Below are 27,078 nucleotides of genomic sequence, written 5' to 3' on the forward strand. Positions count from 1 at the left end.
AAAGCCCCAAATTTAGAAGTGCTGAAGTGCTGCAACGAAAAGTGTTGCTATGTCAGACCTGTTCTGTTGAAATCTGTGTTCTTCTGTTGACAAACACATACCATCTAACCAATATGAGATTGAATTTAATGATTGTGAGAAACTTGCACTCTGAGCTTTGTGACTATTGACCCAGATATCTTTAAGAAATAATCATGTTTTGTTAATTGAAACAGGGCTTAATGCATGTGTGTAAAGTATTATCCCTGCTTAGCCTGTGCAGTCCACACAGGCTGTCAGGTAGGACACTTTCTGCTTTTAAGGAATTTAATTGTGTATAGGAAATCTCTTCTAAATGGAAATCCATTCTAGGCAGAAAGTGTCATCCCAGATAAGCCTGTGCAAACTGCACAGGTCAATCTGGGTTGATACTTCACTCACATGCAATCAGCCTTGTTTTCTCTGAGACCAGATCATTTATTGTCAAGTTTAAATCCTATGATGCTGAATACGACATAAGTTTTATCTATCCTTAAAACAATAACAAATTAGAATCTATTTGGCGAATAATATATCTCACAATGTCTCAATAAAGTATAATACAGCAAGTTGTGTAAAAAGCAAGTTCAGCGTTTTAGTTGCCTTGTTTCAGGAAACTGATAGCGTGATAGTTGAACTTTATTCTTAAAGGTACTTGAAAAATGTACATATTCGAATTACTGTTACTAGTTTTGTAACGCAAAAAGGAAGTGTTTCTATTCTTTCCTAAAAGTGCAAGTTACATAGAAGCTTGGTATATTCAGGACTTAAGCAGTTATAACATTTTATACAGGGAAATATTAAATAAGATCATACAAAGTTTAAGGCATTTCAAAAGAGGCATGTGCAAAGATATTTAAACCAAGTATATATGTGTTATATATATGTACTGCAATCAGTTTTGTTCTGCAGTTAATGCCTCTTTTTGTACTAAAATAAAATGGATTTATATATGTCTATTTTTTTATGCCCCCCTTCGAAGAAGAGGGGGTATATTGTTTTGCACATGTCGGTCTGTCAGTCCGTCGGTCTGTTGGTTGGTCTGTTCCTCCGTCCACCAGATGGTTTCCGGATGATAACTCAAGAACGCTTAGGCCTAGGATCATGAAACTTCATAGGTACATTTATCATGACTGTCAGATGACCCCTTTTGATTTTCAGGTCAAAGGTCAAGGTCACAGTGACTTGAAATAGTAAAATGGTTTCCGGATGATAACTCAAGAATGCTTAGGCCTAGGATCATGAAACTTCATAGGTACATTGATCATGACTGGCAGATGACCCCTGTTGTTTTTCAGGGCACTAGGTCAAAGGTCAAGGTCACAGTGACTCGAAACAGTAAAATGGTTTCCGAATGATAACTCAAGAATGCTTACGCCTAAGATCATGAAACTTCATAGGTACATTGATCATGACTGGCAGATGACCCCTATTGATTTTCAGGTCACTAGGTCAAAGGTCAAGGTCACAGTGACTCAAAACAGTAAAATGGTGTCCGGATCATGAAACTTCATAGGCACATTGATCATGACTGGCAGATGACCCCTATTGATTTTCAGGTCAAAGGTCAAGGTCACAGTGACATGAAATAGTAAAATGGTTTCCGGATGATAAATCAAGAATGCTTACACCTAGGATCATGAAACGTCATAGGTACATTGATCATGACTGGCAGATGACCCCTATTAATTTCAGGCCACTAGGTCAAAGGTCAAGGGCACAGTGACAAAAAACATATTCACACAATGGCTGCCACTACAACTGACAGCCCATATGGGGGGCATGCATGTTTTACAAAAGCCCTTGTTAATTATTACATCTTCAACTAAATCATAGACTAATAGGAAATTATGATGTTGTTATACAATGTAGTTTTGTGAAAGTTTTCAAGGTCAATATAAGCGAATACTACTCTTGATATTGAACCAGAACCCAGAACTTTGTTGAACCCACATAAACTTCCGTCCAGTCAGACAGTGGTTTAGACTGTTTTAGTCCATTTTCAGAATCAAACCATTGCATGAAAGCTTACACTGTGTGGTAGCTCCATGACTATGTTGCCCAATCTTATAAGTGTCTACCCACCCATATGCACTGCCATTGTGTTATCAGACCCACATGTACCATCATTGTGTTATCACACCTGTATGAACCAAAATTGTGTTGTCAGACCCATATCTAACATTGTTGTGTTATGATACACATATGTAACACCATTTTGTTATCACAACCAAATGTACCAACATTGTGTTATCACACACATATGTAACACTATTGTGTCATGAGACACATGTAACACCATTGTGTTATCAGACCCATATGTAACACCATTGTGTTATCAGACCCATAAGTACCACCCTTGTGAAATGAGACCCACATGTGAGACCATTGTGTTATCAGACCCAAATGTAACACCATTATGTTATCAGACCCAAATGTAACACAAGTGTGTTAACAGACCCATATGTACCACCCTTGTGTAATAAGACCCATATGTGAAACCATTGTGTTATCAGACCCATATGTAATGCCAATTTGTTATCAGACCCATAGGTAACACAATCGTGTTATCAGACCCATATTTTACAGCATTGTATTATCAGACCCATATATAACATAATTGTGTTATCAGACCCATTTTGTACCACCCTTGTGTTATCAGACCCATATGCAACACCTTTGTGTTATCAGACCCATATGTACCACCCTTGTGTAATTAGACCCATATTAAACACCATTTTGTAATCAGACCCATATGTACCACCATTGTGTTATAAGAGACATATGTTACTTCATTGTGTAATCAGACCCATATGTAACTTCATTGTGTTATCATACCCATAATTTACACTATAGTGTTATCATACCCATAATTTACACTATAGTGTTATCATACCCATAATTTACACTATAGTGTTATCATACCCATAATTTACACTATAGTGTTATCATACCCATAATTTACAATAATGTTATCAGACACCACTTGTTATCAGACCCATATTTTACACGATTGTGTTGTCAGACCAATATGTAACAACATTGTGTTATAAGAGCCATATGCAATGCATTGTGTTATCAGACCAATGTGTAACACCATTGCATTATCAGACCCATATGTAAGACCATTGCATTATCAGACCCATATGTAAGACCATTGCACCATTGTGTTACAAGACCCATATGTAACACCATTATATTACCTGATATGGTTTTGTGGACGGACATTCAGACAGCAGTAAATGACATTTACAATTTGCTAAAGATTTTGGCAGTTTATTACAAAATACACAAGTCATGTTATTCAGTAATATCTAATAAACCTTGTGTTCATGATATTAATCCATTCATCAATATTTATATACAAACAATACTATTAATACCTGTCTTAATACCATTAACACAGATTATACATCAAAAGATTTAGCAAAGACTACCATTTTGTGTCATTCTTCAAAACATCGCAGCGATTTCAAACATAGTAAGACATTATAATACACGCACATATGCACTAACAAAACCTTAGACATACAAATTGCTTGAAAACTTAAAGACAACATTTAAAATGCAAATAAGGTTAGAAAAAAAACATTTTAACAAGAACAGCACAATTCAATGTTACAAATGACACGATTTAAGAATGAACCTCGCCGATAGTATTTGCTGTGCACACATGAACCGATATCTTTCTGGATTCGCAGTTCTAAACATCATGCCCTGCTTAAAAGTTGAACAGGAGATAACATTGCCGTTAACTGAGGAATTAATTATTGGGAGGAATAATCAATAGAATTTGCATTTGTTAATATGGGTATCACTTTCTTTGTTGGCAAACCACCACAATGGAAGTTTTCAGATAAATTAGCATTACGAAATTACATTCAGAATTGGAAAATCACCTTTATCTGTTTGTTTTCTAAATGTTAATAATGCTAACTTCGCAAGTTTTTATTTCCTTGAACAATGAGCAACACTTATGAGGGTTCCAGACTAATATATACTCAAATTAAAATGCCGGTACACGAAGTGCACATAAGAAAGTCGATATCATATAGCCATCTTATAATGCTAATAAAAAGCTCGTTAGAAGCAGCACTATACAACCATAAGTAAATGAATATAAATGATATGACAGTCATATTATCAGACAAGTACATCATTATGAGAAAAACATGCGTCTAAAGGAAGGTGTGGCAAAAGCGTATCGTTGCCATAGTTATAACTTAATATGATAATACATAATGAATGTTCTACAGTATGGTTACAACATTTATTTAGAACAACGAATACAAAATATCATATCACAGAACTAAAGCGTGTTTGATTCAGTTATCAAAGGCCTTTTAGTATCTAACTCATTAATATCAAACTGCATGGTATGGTCCCATTCTATGCATGAGTACAAAAAAAACATAAACAAACTAAGTAATGGAAAATACACTAGCAATTCGACTCGATGGGTCATTGTTGGCTCGGGAACTAGTTATAAGTACCCCGGGTACTCTTAAGTATACTTCATTGTACCCCGGGTACGGAAATATACTAAATAGACTCGGGTAAACAAACGCTCAATTGGTCGCTGTCGGCTCATTCATTAAAAAAATGTTAACACTAATGTCCATATTCTTTAAAATGGCCTCTATAGTGCCGAAAGTTATACTCAAAAAATCATGTTGAGGCAGGTTTTGTTCAAAGTTCGGAATACCGTTAGGGCCATCGTGATTACATATTAAAATCCAGAGGGCTAGAGTGCGAGAACGCGATAGTTCGATGTAGACAATACGATGACGACAGTGCGACAATACGATGGCGACAATGCTATAGTACGATGGCGAGAACGCGATAGTACGATGACGACAATGCGACAGTACGACAATACGATGTCGACAGTGCGATAGTACGATGGCATCGTCGTACTATCGCATTGTCGCCATCGTATTGTCGCAATGCCGCCATCGTACTATCGCGTTCTTGCATTCTCGCATTGTCTCCATCATACTATCGCACTGTCGACATCGTATTGTCGCACTGTCGTCATCGTATTGTCGCACTATCGTCATCGTATTATTGCACTATCGCATTCTCGCCATCGTATTATTGCACTATCGCATTCTCGCCATCGTACTATTGCATTGTCGACATCGTATTGTCCTACTGTCGTCATCGTATTGTCGCATTGTCGTCATCGTACTATCGCGAACTCGCATTCTCGCCATCGTACTATCGCGTTCTTGCATTCTCGCATTGTCTCCATCGTACTATCGCACTGTCGACATCGTATTGTCGCACTGTCGTCATCGTATTGTCGCACTATCGTCATCGTATTATTGCACTATCGCATTCTCGCCATCGTATTATTGCACTATCGCATTCTCGCCATCGTACTATTGCATTGTCGACATCGTATTGTCCTACTGTCGTCATCGTATTGTCGCATTGTCGTCATCGTACTATCGCGAACTCGCATTCTCGCCATCGTACTATCGCATTCTCGCCATCGTATTGTCGCACTGTCGTCATCGTATTGTCGCATTGGCGCCATCGTACGATCGCGTTCTCGCATTCTCGCCCTCTGGATTTTAATGTGTAACCACGATAGTCCTAACGGTATTCCGTAGCAAAGGGATTTTTTTCTTAATGTGTTCAGCGCGTTTTGCAACGTCGGATTTCGGGCTGGTATAAAACTCGGGTACAGTCTATTTTGGTCGGGTGCGCATTTTCCGCACCCGGGGTAAATTGTAGTGGACTTAAAGAGTACCCGTTCTGACAATGACCAATTTAGAGGCAATGCGTTAGGTCCTGAAGTCACGTGATTGCATGCACATATGAGCAAACCGTGGAATGGGTCAAGTAAAGCAACTGCCTATGACGACTACAGTATAGATCAAATGTACAGGTATTTACATCATTCGCAGTTACATAATACACAAACAAATGCTTAACGTAACTGTACGTACCCGACTGATACGTTTGCGTGTCCATTAGAGATTAAAGTCTAGAACGGGTTTTCGAACGAATCCGGAAAAACATGCAAAACATGGATGTACGGACAGCAACAAAAGTTTGCAAAGTAGGTAAATGTACGATTGTGTTGTGTGAACACCATAAAAAATAATTTGATTTTTTCTTACAAGCTCTACTTACTAGAAGAAATATGTCAACATTATCAATTGCACGTCGCATTAAGCTTTGTCTAGGTAATCTACAGATCGGTATCATGTCCCCAGATTTCTCAAATATTAACATTCAGAAAATACCGTCTTAGTACTCTTAAGCACCGCACCCATAAGAATCTTTAAAATTCCCACAAAGTAGTCGAGCCAATTTCGTTTCCATTGGCTTTGAATAGGCCATTTTGCTCCCCCTTCAGAAAGCATCCGTTTGGCGCCCTGATGGCCATCATGGAACCCCCACAAAACTGGAATTGGAATTTGCTTCCGGTGGCGTCAGCGTGAACCAATGTGTCGTCTGCTACGTTCCAATATTTACCGTCTGGTCCTAAAAAAAAGGTATAATTGAGAAATGTACAAAAATGGAGAAATCATTCAAAATACTTATACAAGAATGAGTATCGACATAAATCACACTTTCCCTGGTCTATTATTTAAAACGTCGATGCAGGATGTTAGTAATTAGGATTGAGATGAAATAAGAAATATCTCAAATGGGCGTGAACAATTAACAATGTCTTTATTTTTTATTACAAAGAAATACACAAGAGGGGAAATATTACAAAGGCGTATTGGATGAAAACAATACACTTAAACGCCTTTATTTGTTCGAATGTTGGGATTTTTTTATCGTCGCTACAGCCGACGCCGGAATCCATAAATGGCTCGCTCTTTATCTAAGTGTACAAGAGAGTTGCTGATCATTTGAGCAATGTAAACTTAAAATAATGTCATGCGTTCCTTTTTTGTAAGTATTGATTTGCATACAACATGCATTATCATCATAATCTGTATCATACTCTGGACAAGATATTTACAGTGTTACTAAGACAGAGTCGCCAAAGTATTCCCAACAAGTCTTAACATGCTAAATCCTGTCGACCAAGAGCAATGCATGGCTTACTATGATGTCCAAATTGTATGCAACTTCGACTGTAAATAATATCTTGTACATGTAGACTGGTACATTATGGTAATCATATGCTTAAATTCCAAACTGACAACCGGAAAAACAAACAGATTTTCATAGCTCCTTTTTCGATGAATCTACCTTGAATAGTGTAAAAACCATTGCCCGCAGCGTTCACTGTCAGCACGTCGTACTTGGATTTGTTACAGATGTACTGACTCCCCTTGGTCCCCACAAACCCGAACTCGCTCTTCAGTACCAGCAGCGGCCGGTTGACGATCGTGATCTTGAAGCGGTTCATGTCCTCGAGGGAACTTCCGGTACTGTAGAGAATCCCGGTCTGCTTGTTTGAGAGGTATTTCCCGTCGGAGCCCTTGATGCCGACGGTGCCGTCGTCCTGCCAGTCGATCGTGAAGAAACTGTCCTTTTGCCTGTTAACAAGAGACACAACCGGCGGATAATATTTAACTTATTGCTTTTCTACAAATGCATTTTCCGCTGTGTGTTTAAAATGGTGACTGTCCTAAGGGCGTCTTGTATAGCATGTGTGTATACATCAAAAATCGTTTCCTTACATCAGTTCCTTTCCTTATTTTTTTCAATTTACCATTTAATATTAGGCTTTTTTTTAACGAAAACCGTGTTGTTGTTATTTTTTTCACAAAGGTTTGAATGTTAATAACATTCTCGTTTGCATCAGCTTTTGGGATTTTTGTTATATGCACACAGAAACGAATATTCTCGTTTTCTGGGATTGTCATCCTATCCAAAAGTTTTGGATGGATATAAAAAACTTTATCTACGACAAGTTAGAAAGGTTAGAAAACTTGGAGCTTAATTTTGCAACTATATCATTTTGTAATTTGACCCTAGCTGATGCCAACAATTCGCATGTCATTAACTTTATAATATTATAGTCTAAATATTTTAACTTTAAATGCAAACAGGAGAAAACAACACCACTAGTAGAAGCTTTTGTACCATTGTTTAATACTAGAATTAAACTCGAGGAACTAATCGCAAGAATTTCAAAATAAACTACCTATCTTTAATACTCGCTGGGCGCATTTTATGCTAAATTAATGCACCTACCCTAAAACATCCTTACACATACTCTCTTACATATGTACACCTACCTTAAAGCAACAAACACCAATTTTTTCTTTCTTTTTTTGTATAGTTGTATTATTATCTTTATTGACCTGTTTAATTCTACACCGTATTTGAAAACTTTTAAATAATGTATGAAACTAATTCAAACATATTCATTTTACACCAACCATTGTCTTCATAGATGCTATGTATCACAATTAATATAAAATACTTTGTGAAACATTTTGCTCGATGTATGTATTTCTAGTAAGATGTAATATGCAAAATACATGCTTCATCCACACCAATCATAGTCTTTAAAAAATGCTATGTACCATAATGTAGAAAAACATTGTGAGACAAATGTACTAATTGTGTGTATATTTGACATATTATGTTATATGCAAAGATTAAATGTATTATGTTTACGAAGAAAATAAAAAATGGAAAAAATACATTCTCGTTTGCTCAAAACGTCGTATCCAAGATTTAAAGAAAATGTTACAGACAAATGTTATTGTTTAAAGAAAACACAAATAACTATTGTGAACAAAACTGACGATGCAAAAAACGTTTATTTTATTCGGAACATGCAACAAGCAACACTGAATACTGTTTATTTTCGCGCACAAAACAGATATAGTTTAAACTAGGTTTGGCCATATTTCGAAAAATTGTCGTTATGAGTATAAGAGTATAAGAGTAACATTTCAAATGTATACAATTTCGCCATACTTGGTTTCAAGTTACGTTTCGCATTTGTAAATAACTTAAGTTGGATTTTTAGAAAGTATAAAGGTTAACAATTCGCAATGAGACCACAAAACCTTTCGTGACTTTATAGCGCAGAGCGTTAATTACTATTGCGCTGGCTTGTCGGAAACTTCATATTTTCATTTATAAACATCCTTCAAAAACACAACGAGTATGTTCTTAGCTTTCCACGTTTTACCCATCGTGCAATTCAAAATGAACGACACCTTCCTATCTCTACCCATCAATTAATTCAAACAAAACGTCAGTGACCTACTTATGTCTAATCATCGTGCATTCAATGTCTACTAATGCAATTCAAAACGTAAAGGGCTTCCCACTGTCTACACATAAATCTGTGCACAACATAAGCAATCGTCCAATGTCTACCATCATAAACTGTACAACGTTTACATGATTTTCTAATATCTACCCATCATACAATGCACAACTCATATGACAGATAATTGTCTACCCCAACCTCAGCGAAGATACATGTTTAGTTTCGAGAATAGATCGTAAAGCCGACTTGGGAGTTAAACACTGTGTTGAGGTTTTTTACCCATCGTGCATTGTAGAAATCACATTATCTCCCAATAAATGTCTACCCATCATGCACTACATGACATACGCGCGCAACTCACGTTTCCGCCCTGGTTGCCTGAACGGTGCCTGTGTTTGCCTGTAGGTTCCAGTACTTGTCGGTGCTCGTGCGGAGGGCCCACATGTCCGACGCCTTGCAGTACTCCATCTGAAAGATCTCCGTGTCCTCGATCTCAGCCGCGGACTGATTGGCTGAGACGTCCACGCCTGTAACCATAGAAACAAGAGATGTGCGAATTTATGACAATGCATGACAATACAGAAACATTGTTCAAAGATCTGTGGGGCAACATCTTCTTTAAATCGCGCTGTTGTTTGGTGGCTAATATTAACCAATTTAACAATGGAAACAAGAAGTGATGATCAAAACTAACTATTTGTGTCAATAACTGTTAGTTGCATATTCTTTAAATCCCATTGGTTGAGTGGTTGGCAGACACTTCTATGTATATAATCATGCGAACATACGGTTAAGTTCACGAATGTCATACCATATCATAGAAATGCATGTATGTAAGCATCGGTAACATTTTATACAGTAGGTCCTTAGCGAATAATCGATTGCAGTGCACCCCTAACTCCTTTCGATAGTACATCCACAAAAGTGATGAAAACTCATTAATATTTTTTGTCACTCAAATGCAGCGATATGGACCAAAAACAAACAAACTATTATCATATCAAACAATACCATGAAACGAAATTATTGTTCCATTGCGCCCAGACTGGAATTTCGTTAAGACAAGACTTCCTTCAAATGAAAATTTAATGAAAGCTTGAACTAGAATTTCGCTTAGACAAGACTTCCTTAAATAGAACACTAGTGCTCCATGAAAGCGAATGCTAATCTGGGTCGATACTTCACGCACACGCGCTAAGCCCGAGTTTCTGATGTGCCATTTTCGTTGTAGTTATGTTATTTGCGAGGAAACAATAATACTGAACATCAACCATGTTCTAAAATATCCATTACATCCATCTTTTGACGTTTAAAAAACCTGAAAATTATAAAGCGTTACAAACGCGAAAAGATTGAATTATTTGGAGAGTTCTGTTGTTATCTTAATATTTTTCGACACTACCTGGATTGCGTATATAAAGTAAAAAAATCCACAAGATGTGTATAAGCACGGTTGGTCGAGTGGTTTAAGCGGTAGACTTTTACTCAAAGGGTCAGTTGTTCGAGCCCAGGTTTGGATGACTTTTTTCTCTTTAATTTTTTATTCTTGCATAATACTGGAGCTTTTTAGTTCCGATGTTTACATTTATCAATTTAAATCTTCTTATTACACAATTCAAAACGTTCCAACATCTGTGAACAAGTCCCTTTAAGAAGGGAGTTTTTCCCTGTGTAGTCCGCACAGGCTAATCAGGGACGACACTTTCCGCTTTTATGGTATTTTTCGTTTAAAGGAAGTCCCTTCTTATCGAAAATCTTGTTTAGGCGGAAAGTGTCGTCCCTGATTAGTCTGTGCGGACGGAACAGGCTAATCTGGCACGACACTTTACGCATATGCATTAAGCCCAGTTTTCTCAGAACACAACTCATTTGGACATTTCACCAGATGACATTAAAACCAAAACCACTCGCACATTTAACATGCTTGAATAAAAAGTCGGTTAAAAAGCTCTGCTTCAGATATAATTATGTCAGCCACCGAATACTGTTCATGCAAAATAGCAACACTATTCTTAACAGAAGATGCTTAGATGCAGCATGGTTATGCCTTAAAACATTGATATAGTAAGAACTTTTCAAAAAGAAAACGTCGTGCAAGTCGTCACTATGTCCAATTAAAGCTTAAAAGTATTATTAAAACCGTCAAAATGTTTGCGAACGTATATGATATTTAAGAATCGTCGATCTGTTCTTGCGATGCGCAGGCCAATTAAAATTATCGACAGTGAGGCCATTGACAAACGCGAGCTAGATTCGATATGAATCGTCAAGGCTGTCTGGTAAGCGCAGTGGTTGGTCACGCGCTTAACGATCCTCGTTCCCAGACTCATGAGAGTTTGGAAGACGGTAACCATACCGGATAGGTGGGATTTTGTCCGGGTACTCCGGCTTACCCCCAAAGCACAAGACCACACCAAAATTGAAAATCACTAACAGTAATACACGTATAGCTGTAAATGGTAGCTATAATTCAAAATTCGTGACAACTTTCGTGACTCAAATAATTAATTCGGAGTGCTGGGACGCACTCCGGTTCATCACATTACGGAAAGGCCTCATAAATTAAGTTCGAAATACACCCACACATACAAACACGATAAGCATTGCACCCGGGCGTGCAGGCTGTGCAAACAGCGCCGTTTTGTGGTTTTCAAACGTCATCGATGCATGGTTTTAAAGGCATCTGGTTTGAAATTTGGCCGAGCTGACATGTGATTTTTTTACTTCGAGCATTCGGGCTTATATTCACAAACAGTTGATAATTGTGAGAATAAAGTCATGTTTCATGAACTTGTTGAGCATGTTTATTTCAGTAATTTATGTAAACTCTAGCGTCAATGCGTATGCGTCTGCAGTCAGCTAAAACACAGTCTCTGGTTCTCAGGCCTGGTTACATGGGTTTGGGTGAGAGGGAGGGGCATAGAGTTACGTAGATTTTCACAAAAACATTGAATTCATTACACTAATTATATTAGAACGAGCGACTATGCCTCTGCTTTGCTTCTTGTGCTTTTTATTTTTATCTTTCACAATAAGTAAACTACAAAGGAAAGGAAATGTAAATTGGTATGATGAAAAGAGAAAATGAGAATTGCTCCGAAAAAAAAACTAGGCCTAATGCAAGTGCGTAAGGTTACGTCCCATATTTGCACAGGCTAATAAGAGGCGACAATATCCGCTTTTATGATTTGTGTTCGTATACAGGAGTTCTTTTCTATTAAAAAATCGCGAGTAAACTGAAGGTGATGTTCCTGATAAGACTGCGGACGGCACATGCTAATATGGAACGACACTTTACGCACATTTCGACCCATATTTGCACAGGCTTATAAGGAACGAGACTCTCCGCTTTTATGATTTTTCTCGTTAAAAGGAGGTCTCTGATAAAGAAAAATCGCGAGTAAGCGGAAGGTGTTGTTCTTGATTAGCCTGTACGAACTGCACAGACTAATCTGAAACGAAACTTTACGAACATACGATCGAGACTCATATGTCTAGCATAAAATGTAAACATATGTTTTCGAGATCTAAAATAAGCCATACAAGTTCCGTGGTGCGGGAATAAAAAGCGCCTGTCAACAGACCCCTGAAGATAAATGAGAGGGTACGTGTATCGTTCAGTTGTGGGTACTGGGACAATAACATGTGGTCACGTGTATCGGGGTATTCACCTCCCTACCTCCTCTTTATAAACCCTTCCGTGCTTCGAACTGAGAAACACACTTATCCAGATGAGGAAGGCTCACTTATTTTAAGAGACATGTTCGTCTAGACCGCCATTGACAACGAGTATGACCCAGACAACATAACTTTATATAAAGTCTGACTAAAAGTACAAACTCATACGTTTGAATAATCTCTCCATAATCTATAAACTCATCTGAATCATCACCCAGCGTGAGCGGGGTATTCAACACAAATAACTACGTTTTTGTGTTGTTGTTTTTTACCCACCAATGGAAATGGTTTGTTATAAATAATAGACAAACACGAGTATCAATATCCATCATAAACGCTCCACTAGTAAATAATGTATTTGCTTTTTCGTAAATACATGAATTAACCCATGGGTGACAACAAATCGTCTAGTGAATATTTATGTGGCTTTTTTATCCCGGCTGTAAACGTGTTCATCAGAACCTGTTCGTTAATTTGTGCATCTCCAAAAAGATGTGCCGCCAAAGATCACAGATCCACGGTGAAGCATACTACAAGCCATGAAACTGAAACATTGTTCATGTGATATAAAAAAATGCGCACTAAATATTTTTTGCCACGACTTCCTTAAGAAACTGTTTAATGTATAATATGAGCTGCGTCATGCGAAAATGGATCTTATTCAATATACGGCATTTGCACAGTCTTGTCTTGAGCTTCCCTGTCCGCTCTAAAGCCAAACAATATTTCGTGGTTGCATAAGCGGCCCGGGTAGCTATTGACCAGACTGCGCAAGTTGGTGTGGAGAAACGATGGCCATATGGCATACGACCCATTTTCACTCGACGCGACTCATAATGCATTGCAAGTAATACTTGTCGAGTTTCGCTTGCAAATCGGAATACAATAAAACAAGAGAGACTTTCTCGCTGCATGTAAATGCTGATTTAACTTGGCATCGTTTGTTAACCCATTTATGCCTAGCGTCTAGAAAAAAGGCTTTGGCAAACAGCGTAGACTCAGATGAGACGCCGCATGATGCGGCGTCTCATCTGGGTCTGCGCTGTTTGCTTTAAGAAATTTCTGTAAGAAATATTCTAAATATAAAAAGAAATATACTAGACATCCCTAATTTTGGCATCGGTTGTTAGATTAGTTTCGTACACAAAGACTTTTGAATGAATTATCATAATTGCAGTTAAACGATTTGTACAAAAACCTCAAATGCATGTTGATTAATAATAACAATTGTTCGTTTTGAGCCCAGAATGTACACGATAGAAATTTGAAATCGATATTAATAATTACAGACGCATGTAAAAATGCGTGAATCATGTAATGATGATGCCGCGAACAAAGAGGGAACGAACGATGAGCCATCGATATCTTAAATTGCAGATATCGCAAATGGCGTCGATGTACCTTCAAGGGGCGAAGCGGAGTGATCATAAAATCCTAATATTCCATCAGAAATCTGAATAATGCTGGCTCATCTCCGAATGGTTTGCTTGTAATTATTTAACCAATGAGTAAATTCAAATGCTATTAAAAGTATATCATCTTATCAGTGAACTCGTATTATAAGACGAAGACGTCTTATTTAATTTCATATTTAATCAATCCATGTTGTCAGATAATGATTTATACTGTCAATGAAAGAAACAATGACCCATTCTAACGCTCATGATCAGGGGGGGGGGGGGGCGCTTATCAGTCTAATCATTTATATGCATTATGTACCACTAATGACCATACCCTTTACGATTAGCTGGCACTCTTAAATGGGATTACATGATAACTCGACACTCAATGTTCACGTAAAGGCAGTTTACACAAGAGAACACATTAATGAACATAATTTCTTGACTCTCATCTTGAAGACTAATTCGTACAGTATAGTTCATTAAACAAATGATAAGCCCTCTAGGGCTTAATGCATGTGCGTAAAGTTTAGTCCTAAATTATGCTTGTGCAGTCCGCATTGTATTCGCGTTTAGAAGTGACTTCCTTAAACGAAAAATTGCATAAAGCGATAAGTGTCATCACACGCTTATCTGGGAAGAAACTTTACGCACATGCATAAATCTCCGTTTTCCCAGAGCGCGGTTCAAATAATTGTAGATCTATGGACTCACAAGTTTTCTCTGTAGCGCATGATATAAAGTGTTGTGCTTTCTATATGCATAGCAAGTTAGGCAAACGTTGGTAATGAAATTTCATAAAGTTACATCACTAAAATTGAAATATAAAAACCGAAAGAATAATAACGGACCAAATGATTTTTTTAAATTTTATTTAGACCATAAAATATGTGATTACAGTGAATCAGAAATGAAACAATTTCCCTTCTGCTTCTCTAAAGAAACAGTAGCAGTGCCATGTATTTGATGCATAACACTAATACGGAACGGACAAGAAAATCTATAATGTTGGCGTAATAATAGGACAAATTTTGAAATGCCACCAGGATGTAGGTAAATAACACGTATCACTTTCATTTGTATGTGCATTTGACGCTGGTTGGTTGCCGAACAGAGTAAAAATATGAAATCTATACTGAAAACGTGACAATGAATATAAAGTGTATTCATTTCACTGTTCGTCTTTAAAAATAGAGTAAACGATCGCACCAACTAACCAAAAAACATACACTTTTTCTTGATTTGCATGACCATAAGATTAATTTGAAATTCCACTCTCTACTCGTGCTAAATGTTGTTCCTGTTGATGTGGAGAAATATTTAACAGGAAGAAGCTATTAATAAAGAAGCTGATTTTCATTTAATATCGTGTTAAAATCTCTCGTGTTTACAGCAGTGAGGGAAGTTTATGTGGCATTGCTACATGCATGTGCATGATGAAGAAGATGTATCATTATACAATATCCAAGTCTATAGATATGTGGTGGTCTAAAAATTAAAAAAGTTAATAAAATACTGAATGTTGTTTGACTAATGTTTAAATAACATGTGCCAAATACATGATTGAACTGTAAAAAGGCGCTTCTTCTTAACGAAAATACACACATGTGAACGCGTGTTAGGAGCAAACAGAGGACAAACATACTATTTTGTTGTTATCTATTGAAATGCACACAACAGAAACAATCTATTTTCAACCGATCCGTTTGCGACTTAAATAATGGGAACAATTAAGTTAGTAACACAAGTGGACATGACTCGATAAGTGCACTGCAAAATTTCCAAACGATCGAACTTCCCATGACTGGCCTTATTGAGAATTTGCTTAGAATCAGCCGGCCCATGACGCGTCGAATTTCACAGTCTCTGGCGAGTATCTGAGAGGCCAGAGAGGAATCAATAAGATATGAGTTGCCCAGACAAACTTGCATTGCCTAACCCAGTCACGATGGCAGCCAGACTTTTGGGCTGATCGAAAGAAGCGCTTGAGTCTCTTCACAGTAATCAATAGTGTTCATGTTTGTGAAGATGGAAACAATGCTCTAACACAAGATTCCCGAAAAATATCGCTTGGAATGTTTAAGGAGACTTTTGATTTGTAATGGGCATCAATTAGATTGACTCTTCAGTCTTGTTTTGAATACATCCGTTTACAGTTATTTGAGGAATATGGTGTAGTGTTAGTGTTAGTAGATTCACTAGTCTCTTTAGAAGTGTCCTCTAACGTTTGAGTGCCAAGAAAAAAAGTCACGTGTATTATAATGGTTTTGTTTCCGAGCATGAATTACCAAACGATTTAGTAAAGATTTACATGTGTAACCATCAAATAATGCACATTTAAAGAAAACTATGTAAATTCGGGGGGAAAATTACCAGAAAACCGGTCGTTTGCCAAGAAATGTCAAAATAAGTTATGTTTTCACATGGAATGGTGGTAATTAACCTTAAAGATACAAGGAAATGAGCTTCGTTTATTCGGCTCGTACATTTTTCTTACCTAATTTTCAGATAACAGCCAAAAGGGTACCAAGACCAACGAACCATGTAACATGTTGCATCAGCGTTAAGGTATGATACGTTTGATTGATATATTGCATGATAAGCCCTGCCAGACAGGTGCGCTAATGAACTTGAATAATCGACGAGAAACACGATCGAACAAAGACCATTCAAATTATCGTAGAATGTGTAACAGATTTTTAAGCTTTTGATAATGAGCATTCCTGTCGGTTATATTTAGAGTTAATTAATAAGTATTTTGGCACGTTCGCGTCCTTTGTAGCGTTTTAGACATTCGAAGGACTAAAAAAAGTGTTTCATAATTATAATTCAAATATATATTGATACAATAGGTTTGAGCAAATAGTTAATAGATTAAATATATGTAATTAACATATAGAAGGTTGAACACACCTTTGTAATATTATTGTTTATGTAATAAGTTCGTGGAATAATTGATTTATCAAATAACTGACATATACAAACATATAGTTAAGCCTGGCTCTGGGAAAACCGGGCTTACATTGTAAATAGTATGCGTAGTGTCGTCCCAGATTAGCATGTAAAGTCCGCACAGTGAACTGTGTATGTTTTTTTTCGTTGAAAGGAAGTCTCTTCTATACGAGAAATCCAGGCTGGTCGGAAAGTGGCGTCCATGATTAGCCTATGTAGACTGCACAGGCTAATCTGGGAAGACGCTTCATGCACATGCGTTAAGCCCGGTTTTCCCTGAGCGCGACTCATTTCTATTCACTAAACATAAGTATTTGACGGTTCGAGATGAACAACTATAATGCCAGTATTTCCTTCAAATCGTGTACAACTGTATTTATTGTACAATATGTATAATACGGATAGCCCAACCGCTACATTTATTAACGTCTATTCACCATATCGTTTTACCAAATACGTTTTTATTTCGCACCGAATAGCTTATGATCTTGCCTTTATCTAGCGACTATATTACTTGGTCATTTTATCCGAGATAAAGTACTAATCTCCTTGTATGTCTCTTAAATAAATCTTATACATATGGGCCGTGCTCTGTAAAAAAGAGGTTAAATGCATGTGCGTAAAGTGTCGTCCCAGATTAGCCTGTGCAGTCTGTACATCAGGGACTACATTTTCCGCTTTTATAATCTTTTTTGTTTCGATAGTCTCTTCTTAGTAAAAACCAAATTTAAGCGGAAAGTGTCGTCCCTTATAAGCCTGTGCAGACTACACAGGCTTATCTGTGACGACACTTTACGCACATTAATTAAACCACTTTTTCACAGAGTACGACCCATATATAGTTCGCTTATAAGAATATCAAACCAAAAGCGAAAACCAATAGAAACACGATGTATTCAGCCTTTGTACTGTCACGTTATATTATATACGCACGTGCGGTCATTCACAGGGTCGGCGAACCCACAAACACCTCTCTCAACAAGGCTTATCAGTCAATCACTCATTCGCTGGATCAGACCTCCCCGTGTGAAGATCGGCATCTCAGCCAATGAAATATTAATCATGACTCAGTAGAACGCACCGATAGGTTTCAAAAGCCTAGTTCGTGAAATGCTTGATTTTAGCACGAGCAAATCGTGTTCAGTCGCTCAAAACACCTTAATTTCTGTTTCCAAAGACTTGCGAAAAGTAATGTTGATGCGTCAGTAATAGTTCATATAATATCATATCAAAACCAACTAAGTTAGTCACAATTACATATACAGCCAACTGTGTCTATACCGAGCATGTTAAAGGGGCCTTTTCACGGTTTGGTAAATTGACAACATTGAAAAAATTTGTTTCATATACGCAAATTTGCGTTTTAGTTATGATATTTGCGAGAAAACCGTAATACTGAACATTTACAATGCTCTAAAATAGCCTTTATATGCATCTTTTGACGATTTGAAAACTTGAAAATTATAAAGCATTGCAACGCGAAACGATAGAATAATTTGGAGAGTTCTGTTGTTGTCGTTATATTTTGCGAAACTACGAGGATCGCTAAATATGAAGTATAAAATACGATATTGTAAAAGGAAGGATGGCCGAGTGGTCTAATGCGCAGACTTTTTACTCCAGGACTCCACGGGTCAGTGGTCGAGTCCTGCTGAGGGTTACCTTTTTTCGTTTTTTAATTTTTATTCTTGATTTTTACTGGAGCTTTTAAGATCCAATGTTTACATTGATCGATATAAAGCATTAAAGGACAAACTTCAAAACACGCCAAAATCTGTGAAAAGGCCCCTTTAAGCCATCGCCAACTTAATTGGGATTTACAACTATATGATTTTATTAATGCACTGACATTCCTATTGCACACAACTACAATAAAAAAAAACTAAATACGTTTTAAGAACCTAAAAGTAAATTATATAATTATTATAGTCTTTTTTTAGATAATTACTACAGATTTCCTTCTTTGTCATGTTGTTGAAGAATATTGTTTATTAACATCTTTATCCCTTTTCTGATACAAAACTATCGCCAACTGTATAGCATGCAGGTAAGAGTCTGAATTCATCATACTCTCAACCCGTACCTCAAAAAATAAATAAACAAAAGAGCCTGGTTGAGATCATAAACAAGTTGCGATCAAATGTCTATTTGTTTAGGAGACCGATGATTGACCATGACAGAAACAATGTAACCGAAGAGGCTCTTCCGAACTAGACCTTTTATCGGGTAAAATAAAGTATGTTTGAAGCAGATGATGGAAGCCACATGCTTATTAGACCCTCCGTTTATTTAGCGCTCTGATGGGTATATTTTGACTGCTCGGGGTAAACGGTGTCTGGAAATGTGTGTAATATATTGTTAGGCGTAAAATTACACGTGTCAGACGAACGTTGTACCAAAATGACTGGTAAAAAAGATACAGTTTCATGAAAAGATCTTCAAGTCATAATAAATAAAGCGTTTCGCTTGATCACTTTTTATCAAAAGTGTTTTGCATTGAGAAACATTAGAGTGAAACTCTTATTTTACAGTTCCGATTTAAGTTCTTTGTTTAGACTCTACGTAACATATTATACTACTATGAAACAAAATGTCAGTATATAACATTTTAAATTTATTGTGATATCTACCGAGAATTTAAGTTTTCATCGGTTTGAAAATCGAGCCGTTTTATATCATCAAGATTCTCCAGATACTGCCATTTGTGAGAAAGTTCAGCAGTAAGTTAATACGGCAGATTAAGTGAAATGTTCACAAGCAGTTATCTCCATATCAAATCTGGAAATGTAACCATGGCAACATATTACATTTTATGATCATGCTTCCAGATTTCTGTCTTTGTATTGTGAATTTACTTGTTATGATACGTTTTGTAGAAGAGGCTTTGTTCGACTAATTATAATAAAGCTGAATTGACAGAATCAACAATAAATGGTCGCAACATGAATGTCTCTTGAGATTTAGTGACATCACAAAAATAATTTTATATCGTCCTTTCAGTTTGGAGGAGTTGTGTCTGCTAGGAACTGTCTATACATGAGATTTATAAACGTGACATGTATAGAATAGAACATGCTGGAGCCGGTCTCTAGGAAAACAGTTCCTAATGCATGTACTTTAAGTATCGTCCCTGGTCAGCATGTGCAGTCCTCTCAAGCTAATCTAGGACGACACTTTCCGCCTTGACTGGATTTTTGCTTAGATGAGACATCCCTTTTTTAAACGACAAATTCCATAAAAAGCGGAAAGTGTCATACATCATGAGCCTATGAGGACTTAGGACTAGGCAAATCTAGTCAAGACTAGGACGACTGTCATACATCATGAGCCTATGAGGACTTAGGACTAGGCAAATCTAGTCAAGACTAGGACGACTGTCATACATCATGAGCCTATGAGGACTTAGGACTAGGCAAATCTAGTCAAGACTAGGACGACTGTCATACATCATGAGCCTATGAGGACTTAGGACTAGGCAAATCTAGTCAAGACTAGGACGACTGTCATACATCATGAGCCTATGAGGACTTAGGACTAGGCAAATCTAGTCAAGACTAGGACGACACTTACAAGTTTACATGCATTAACCCGGCTTTCAAAGATACTACTTCTGATTGGACAGTATGAGATCTGTAGGAGATGCAAAAGATTCGTGCACAGACCGATGCAGAGGTTTCTGTCACAAATTGGATTTATCATAATCATATTGGTCAGACTGTCAAATGTTTTTTTTAAGGCAACAAATTTTCCATGTTAATGTAATTAGGTAAAATGAAGCTGTGTTGTTGTTGTTTTGTTGTTGTTTTTTTTTTTTTTTGGGGGGGGGGGGTCCTACCTATAAACTTCACACAGTGTATGTACTGTATTTTCTGAGACTAAAATAAGCAAAACTATTAAAAAATTAATTGAAATCACACCCAATGATTGCTTTAAAACGCGTTTCAGCATTACATTAAGGGGCCTTTTCACAGATTTTGCCATTTTTTTAACTTATTCATTAAATGCTTTATATTGATAAATGTAAACATTGGATCATAAAAGCTCCAGTAAAAACTCAAGAAAAAAATTAAAAAAAGGAAAAGGACATTGCCCAGAGTAGGTTTCGAACCAGTGACCCCTGGAGTCCTGAAGTAAAAACGCTTTAGCCTACTGAGCTATTCCGCCGAGTACACATGTTTGACGTATTTTATACGTTATATAAGCAATCTTCGTAGTTTCACAAAATTTAACGACAAAAACAGAACTTTCCAAATTATTCAATCGTTTCGCGTTGCAACGCTTTATAATTTTTAGGTTTTAAAATCGTCAAAAGATGCATATAATGGCTAAATTAGAGCATGGTAAAAGTTCAGTATTACTGTTTCCTCACAAATATCATAACTAAAACGAAAACTTACGAATCTGAAACAACTTTTTTCAATTTTGTCAATTTACCAAAGCGTGAAAAGATCCCTTTAGTGCAGCATGTGGGAAATGTAACAAGCCGTCAGATGAGTGCAACATGAAGAAAATGAGCTATTGCAGGAAAACAAAGTGTTTACGGAATATTTGAAAATAAAACCAATAGAAGGTATAGGTATTGAACTAACTGTTCTAGCATGATATAAATGTATTGATGTTTCACATAAGTTATAACGTTAGACACATGTTCGAACTTTTTAATGTCCCAAATTGAATACAAATTCATAGCATAAGATGAACTGGAAACGCAATCGGCATCGTTAGACTTAGAAGCAACGAGATGTCAACAGTTAATAGCAGCAAATACCTCGTTCTCTTATCTAATCTCAATGATTTTCTTGAGAATGAATGACTTCGGACATGCCGGACAACATCATTGAGTCTTCACGTGAGTCACCTCGGTAACGGAAACTGGATCACCATAGCAACCGAATCCATGACACCAAACCGCGTTATCACCATAAATTCACGACCGGAAGTATCCATTGCCAATATTTTCAATTAAAGCGACAATTGATAGGTCTAAATAAGTTGATCTTGGATTCAAGTTAATGTAAACAGAGACCAAATGTACGTCCATTTTTCGAATTAATATTCAAGAGGGAATAATTTTATCTGCATTGTCATTGAAATCACTGCGCAGCATCAAGATGTGAATCTGGCATCCCTAATTATTTCTGCGAGTTCTCCGTTTTTATTGCCTCATCAAAATTCATTATCATCTTTCGCCTCTTCATTATCATCTGCCGTCCCCTGAGTCAGAACCTTAACGGATAGTCTGACAAATGTGTCCATTAGATGACAAGTCGATTACTAAGTATAAATCGGAAGCATTTAATGAGTGATTGCTATGTATTAAACTGAACGCTTTGAGGCCAATATAACCCGGAAGTTGATTCGTATGAAAAAATATAGTATGGTTGTCTGAAAGTCATAGTATGTCATAGTATGTGTGTGCTCGAGTAAAAGTAGTTTTTTGCGCACTGATATTACGGTCAACATAACTCTCGTCATGCATGAAGCGAATACAGTAAAACAGGTTTACAACATACGCAATTAACGTCCTTTCAAGCAAACGAGCCTGAAATGCATAACATGAGAATACTCCATTTTTATTTAAAAAAAAAACACACCCGGTGCATAAAGCATACACGAACGAACCAGTGTTAAAACGAACATTAGTAAGTCGATGATGGGATTCGTTTAATTTGTCGTCACATTGCTACATGTTAAAGATAGCGTCCATTTGAAGGATAAACGACAACGAATAAATTATCAAATTACAAGTACAAGGTATTAAGAGCCGCTAAAATATCACCTACAGTATTCAGGATGTTGACTCACACGATCGGGCTTTCTACTCACGTATTTCGTGCGAAAATTCACACCCCGTAGGACAATTTGCTGAGTCAGCCATCGGGAAGAGAAAGGACAAATAACAACTCATAGACAGAAGAATAATACCGCTGTATGGTTGTTGATAATCAACGAGCCTATTGTTGCAGTAGCTGGCGACAAATTACTTAAAATACCGTGAGAGAAAGTGGATGAACGCTGAGGAAGTAACTGAATACGACGAGGAAGATGCGTAGTGTACTGGGGTTTCCTGCACTGTACGTTCTAACATCACCGGGTGCAAACATCATCATCGCCACCATCACCACCACCATCATCATCATCATCAGCAGCATCAGCATCAACATCATCATCATCCCTATCATCATCATCATCGTCGTCGTCGTCGTCATCATCATCATCATCATCATCATCATCATCATCATCATCATCATCATCATCATCATCATCATCATCATAAACATCATAATAATCATTTATCGTCACCACACTAATCATCTTAATTGTCATATTTATTCTCACGAATCATCATATAACCGCCATCATATCATAATACACCAGCTTCAATCAGTTTTCTATAACTGACCAATAACGAAGTTGTCCACATAAAAGGGAGGCCGAAACCACGATATTCGATAATGAAACAACCAATGACATCTTATTGATCGAAAACAATCGTTTGCCTATATCACATGTATCATGCATTAATGATTAATCGTCATTCAATATGGTTTAGCGTAGTGTTGACCGTATTTTAACGAGTATGTATGTATGTATGTTTATGGACCGTTTGTCACGACGTTTTCGACGTGGTCAACACAATTCAGTCATAAAAGACGGTTTGTTAAACCGAAAGTGTATAATATAGTAATATGCCTATGTAATAAAATGTATAATATAGACTGCATGCTAGTATATAACGCCATGGTAACGATGATTGTCGCCAATTCTAAGACCAAACATATACGCAGTTTTTCCACTAATCATTTGGTCGGCCAAACTTTTTCTCCCAATCCGTATTTTTCATTATTATGTTAGTTAATTTGAGGTATTTTATACGTAATTTAGCGAATATGATCGAAAGTAGCAATCATGGTCGCAAAGTATAAAACGTAAACAACGTTTATATTTTTATTTTTGTGACAACACGTGGATCAGTTATCTAAAGTAATGAAAGCACTCTCAAAACAACCTGGATGGCCGAGGGCCTAATGCGATAGCCTTTAAATCTATAGGAAAATGGTGCGAGCCCAAATCTGTACGTTTTTTGTACCGTTTTTTAAATTATATTCTTGTTATTACGGTGACGCGCTATAGTTCCGATATTTATATCTAGCAATTAAAGATATTTACTGAATCACTTAACAAATTCCGTAGTATGTGAACAAATCCCTTTAGACAAAGCAATTTGCGTGCAATTAAGGTTAGGGCAGTGTTATAACTGTATTACGCTATTAAACTAGTTCAATTGCAAGCATGGTTATGTGACAGCGAACAGAGGGTTAATTATCCCAATTTTGACGCTAGTTTCGTTCGAAACGGGTGAATTCACCCACATGTACACCAGACGTGCAGTACACACACTATTCATATCACTCCAGACAGGGAATTCACTGCACAAGCTCACTCGAGCGTACAGTCGTACACGAAGTGTGTGAGGAATTTGAGATTGAATACATGTTGCTTTATCCCATGATGTTGACAAAGCATGAACAGAGCGATATAAACTTCCCGAATTTCATGGAAAAGCTAGCATACTTGCATGCACGTATTTGTAATAAAATAGGTCAAATCAACAAGTTTGTACTGCTTCTCCGCGCTAAAAACTATACTCATAGTATTGAGTCCCTCGAGCTATCGCCTCTTGTTATTGCTTCTTGTTCTCAAGATAATAAGTACATTAAATATCAAGTGTCCTACAGACTGTCAATCAACACCGCAGTCGCTTTCCCAGCTTCCCGTGTGGCAAGTGTTAAAAGCAATTCCAGTCACTGACCCTTATGTAGGATTATTAAATCGAAATACCCATATCTTCGCACGCCGACATGGAGTTCAGTAACCAAAGTTAAAAATTTTCATAAGACACCATATTTGTATGAAAGACACCATGAGGCGTTATCATGACAATTCGTAAAAGACATCACGAGACGTTATCATAAAACTTCGTTAAAACAATCGAAGACGTTATTATAAACCTCACTACCATACATCCTATAAATAGGTAACCATACAATGTATAATGATGCGTTATTATAAAACTGTGTTAGACATCTTAAGACGTTATAATAAAGCTTCTTACAAGACATCATACGATGTTCTCATAAACTTAGTACAGATATTAGGAGACGTTGTTTTACATTTTCGATAAACCATTACAATGCATCATCCCAAATTCATTATATAAACACTGAATATAACTTCGTATAAGACATCAAAATATGCATTTTAATTATTATGGCTCGTATGAGACAAACTAAGAATTCAGTCTAGTATACGATTTTTTTACGAGCACACCATACTAGCACTTAGTATCACACAAGTTCGATCGTACCTTGCTTGATAGAGACGCTCTTCCCGTTGTGCGATACGATCTGGACCTGCGGGTGACTGTCCTCGATCGTAAACAGCTCGTCCTTGGTGATCGTCTTCTTGCTGCCCTTCATCGTCCCCTTCGCAACCGCCGTCAGGTAGCGCCCCTCGCTGTCCTTGAACGCCAGGGAGCCGAAGTGGATCTCCATCATGTAGAGGGTGTTGGCGTCGATGGCGTCTTGCAGTAGGCCGTCGCGGTGGAGGTACCGGTTGTCGCAGGATTTCAATACGTACTTTCCTTCGACGAAATCTAAGAACACCAGGGCGTCGGAGCCCCAAGGCACGATCTCCGTGCACTCCATTTCGTTGGTTTCCTTGTTCAGGCGGGCGTACCGTTTGCGGTTGACGTTCCGGAGATGGATCTGGGGATGCACATACAGCTGGATGCTCCACCAGTTCTTGTCGGTCGGCGTCTTGTCGAAGCATTTCACCTGGTCGTCCATTCCGCTGAAGTAGTTCCCGTGGGTGACGTGCTTGAACGCCCATTTGCCGTCTTTGGAATACTCGACAACAAAGCGCTCGTCGGGACCCTTCTCTTCAGCCTCTACCGTGACGTTACCGTACTTGTCTGACGTCATATAGCGACCCAGGCTGCTCCTGATGTACACGTATTCCTCCGCCGGGTCCTGCTCGATGCTCCAGATTTGCTTCTTTTTCAGGGCGGCCCCAGATGCGTTAACCTTGAATCCAAATGTCTCAGCAGTGAGATATTTCAAAGCACAATTCATAAATCCTACTCTCCACTCCATTCCGCTACTTTTGTGACCGTTTACACCATTCTCTGCCATCCTTAAATCCCTAGTAGAAATATCCAAAGTAAAAAAAAAAATTCAATATTTATTTTTGTTCCGATAGTTTCCACATACAAAATCCTTTAGACGTCTGCCTTCGTTACACATCAAGCGACAAGACGCATCTAAAACTGAATCAGTCGAGAGAGCGAAAGCTTCGATACGATGATTCACCATGATATCCAAGATGTTCCGCGTGAGCGATTTCCGCAGACGACTTTTTCGTGCTTTGTGTGGTTGTATGGAAACAAACCCGCCAGTGTGTTTCTACTGGAAATGAAATCACCTCGCTCTGACTAAAAATGTCTTTAATTTTCGGGAAACTTCAATGAGATTTAATTGAATTTTATTACTTTCCTTCATATAACGAAGTATGTATGTTCGTGAATTATTATAATCGGCATCGTTTTACAACATAAATTAAATTTACAACAGACACGTTGATGTAACATGTTCATTGTATATATAGTGTATACATATAAACAATGGTATCGAAGTTCACAGACTTTGAAATGTAGGTTTCACACAGTTGTCTGACACTTACATAAGGGGAATTGCAAGTATGCGGAAAATTGTTCCTCTGACCATTATCAACACAATGCGCTATTGTTACATGCGTCTCAGA

At 37.5% G+C, this 27,078-nt stretch overlaps 2 protein-coding genes across 2 annotated transcripts in view; both read right to left on the reverse strand.

The window, feature by feature from the left end:
• LOC127865788 (uncharacterized) overlaps positions 1–25,249 on the reverse strand; it is a 230,492-nt gene extending 205,243 nt beyond the window's left edge. The window contains exon 1 of the mRNA XM_052405750.1: positions 25,236–25,249. The gene's annotated coding sequence lies outside the window, so the exon portion shown is untranslated. The remainder of the gene's footprint in view (positions 1–25,235) is intronic.
• LOC127865774 (protein singed-like) lies at positions 3,274–26,869 on the reverse strand. Its single transcript, XM_052405729.1, has 4 exons — positions 25,625–26,869; positions 9,588–9,753; positions 7,240–7,529; positions 3,274–6,516 (listed from the first exon to the last, which is right to left on the reverse strand). Exons 1-4 carry the CDS (start codon positions 26,448–26,450, stop codon positions 6,314–6,316), a joined length of 1,485 nt encoding a protein of 494 aa, XP_052261689.1. The 5' UTR covers positions 26,451–26,869; the 3' UTR covers positions 3,274–6,313.
• Positions 26,870–27,078: the final 209 nt, after the last annotated feature.

Source organism: Dreissena polymorpha, chromosome 2, assembly GCF_020536995.1.
Source record: "Dreissena polymorpha isolate Duluth1 chromosome 2, UMN_Dpol_1.0, whole genome shotgun sequence".
Classification (NCBI taxonomy): domain Eukaryota; kingdom Metazoa; phylum Mollusca; class Bivalvia; order Myida; family Dreissenidae; genus Dreissena; species Dreissena polymorpha.

Excerpts from the sequence above, each read along its gene's own strand:
- LOC127865774 (XM_052405729.1), bottom strand. The coding sequence starts at position 26,450 with ATGGCAGAGAATGGTGTAAACGGTCACAAAAGTAGCGGAATGGAGTGG. Across the intron at positions 9,754-25,624 it reads GAGCGTCTCTATCAAGCAAG|GCGTGGACGTCTCAGCCAAT; the intron begins GTACGATCGAAC and ends CTATGGTTACAG. Across the intron at positions 6,517-7,239 it reads TGGTTTTTACACTATTCAAG|GACCAGACGGTAAATATTGG; the intron begins GTAGATTCATCG and ends CCTTTTTTTTAG.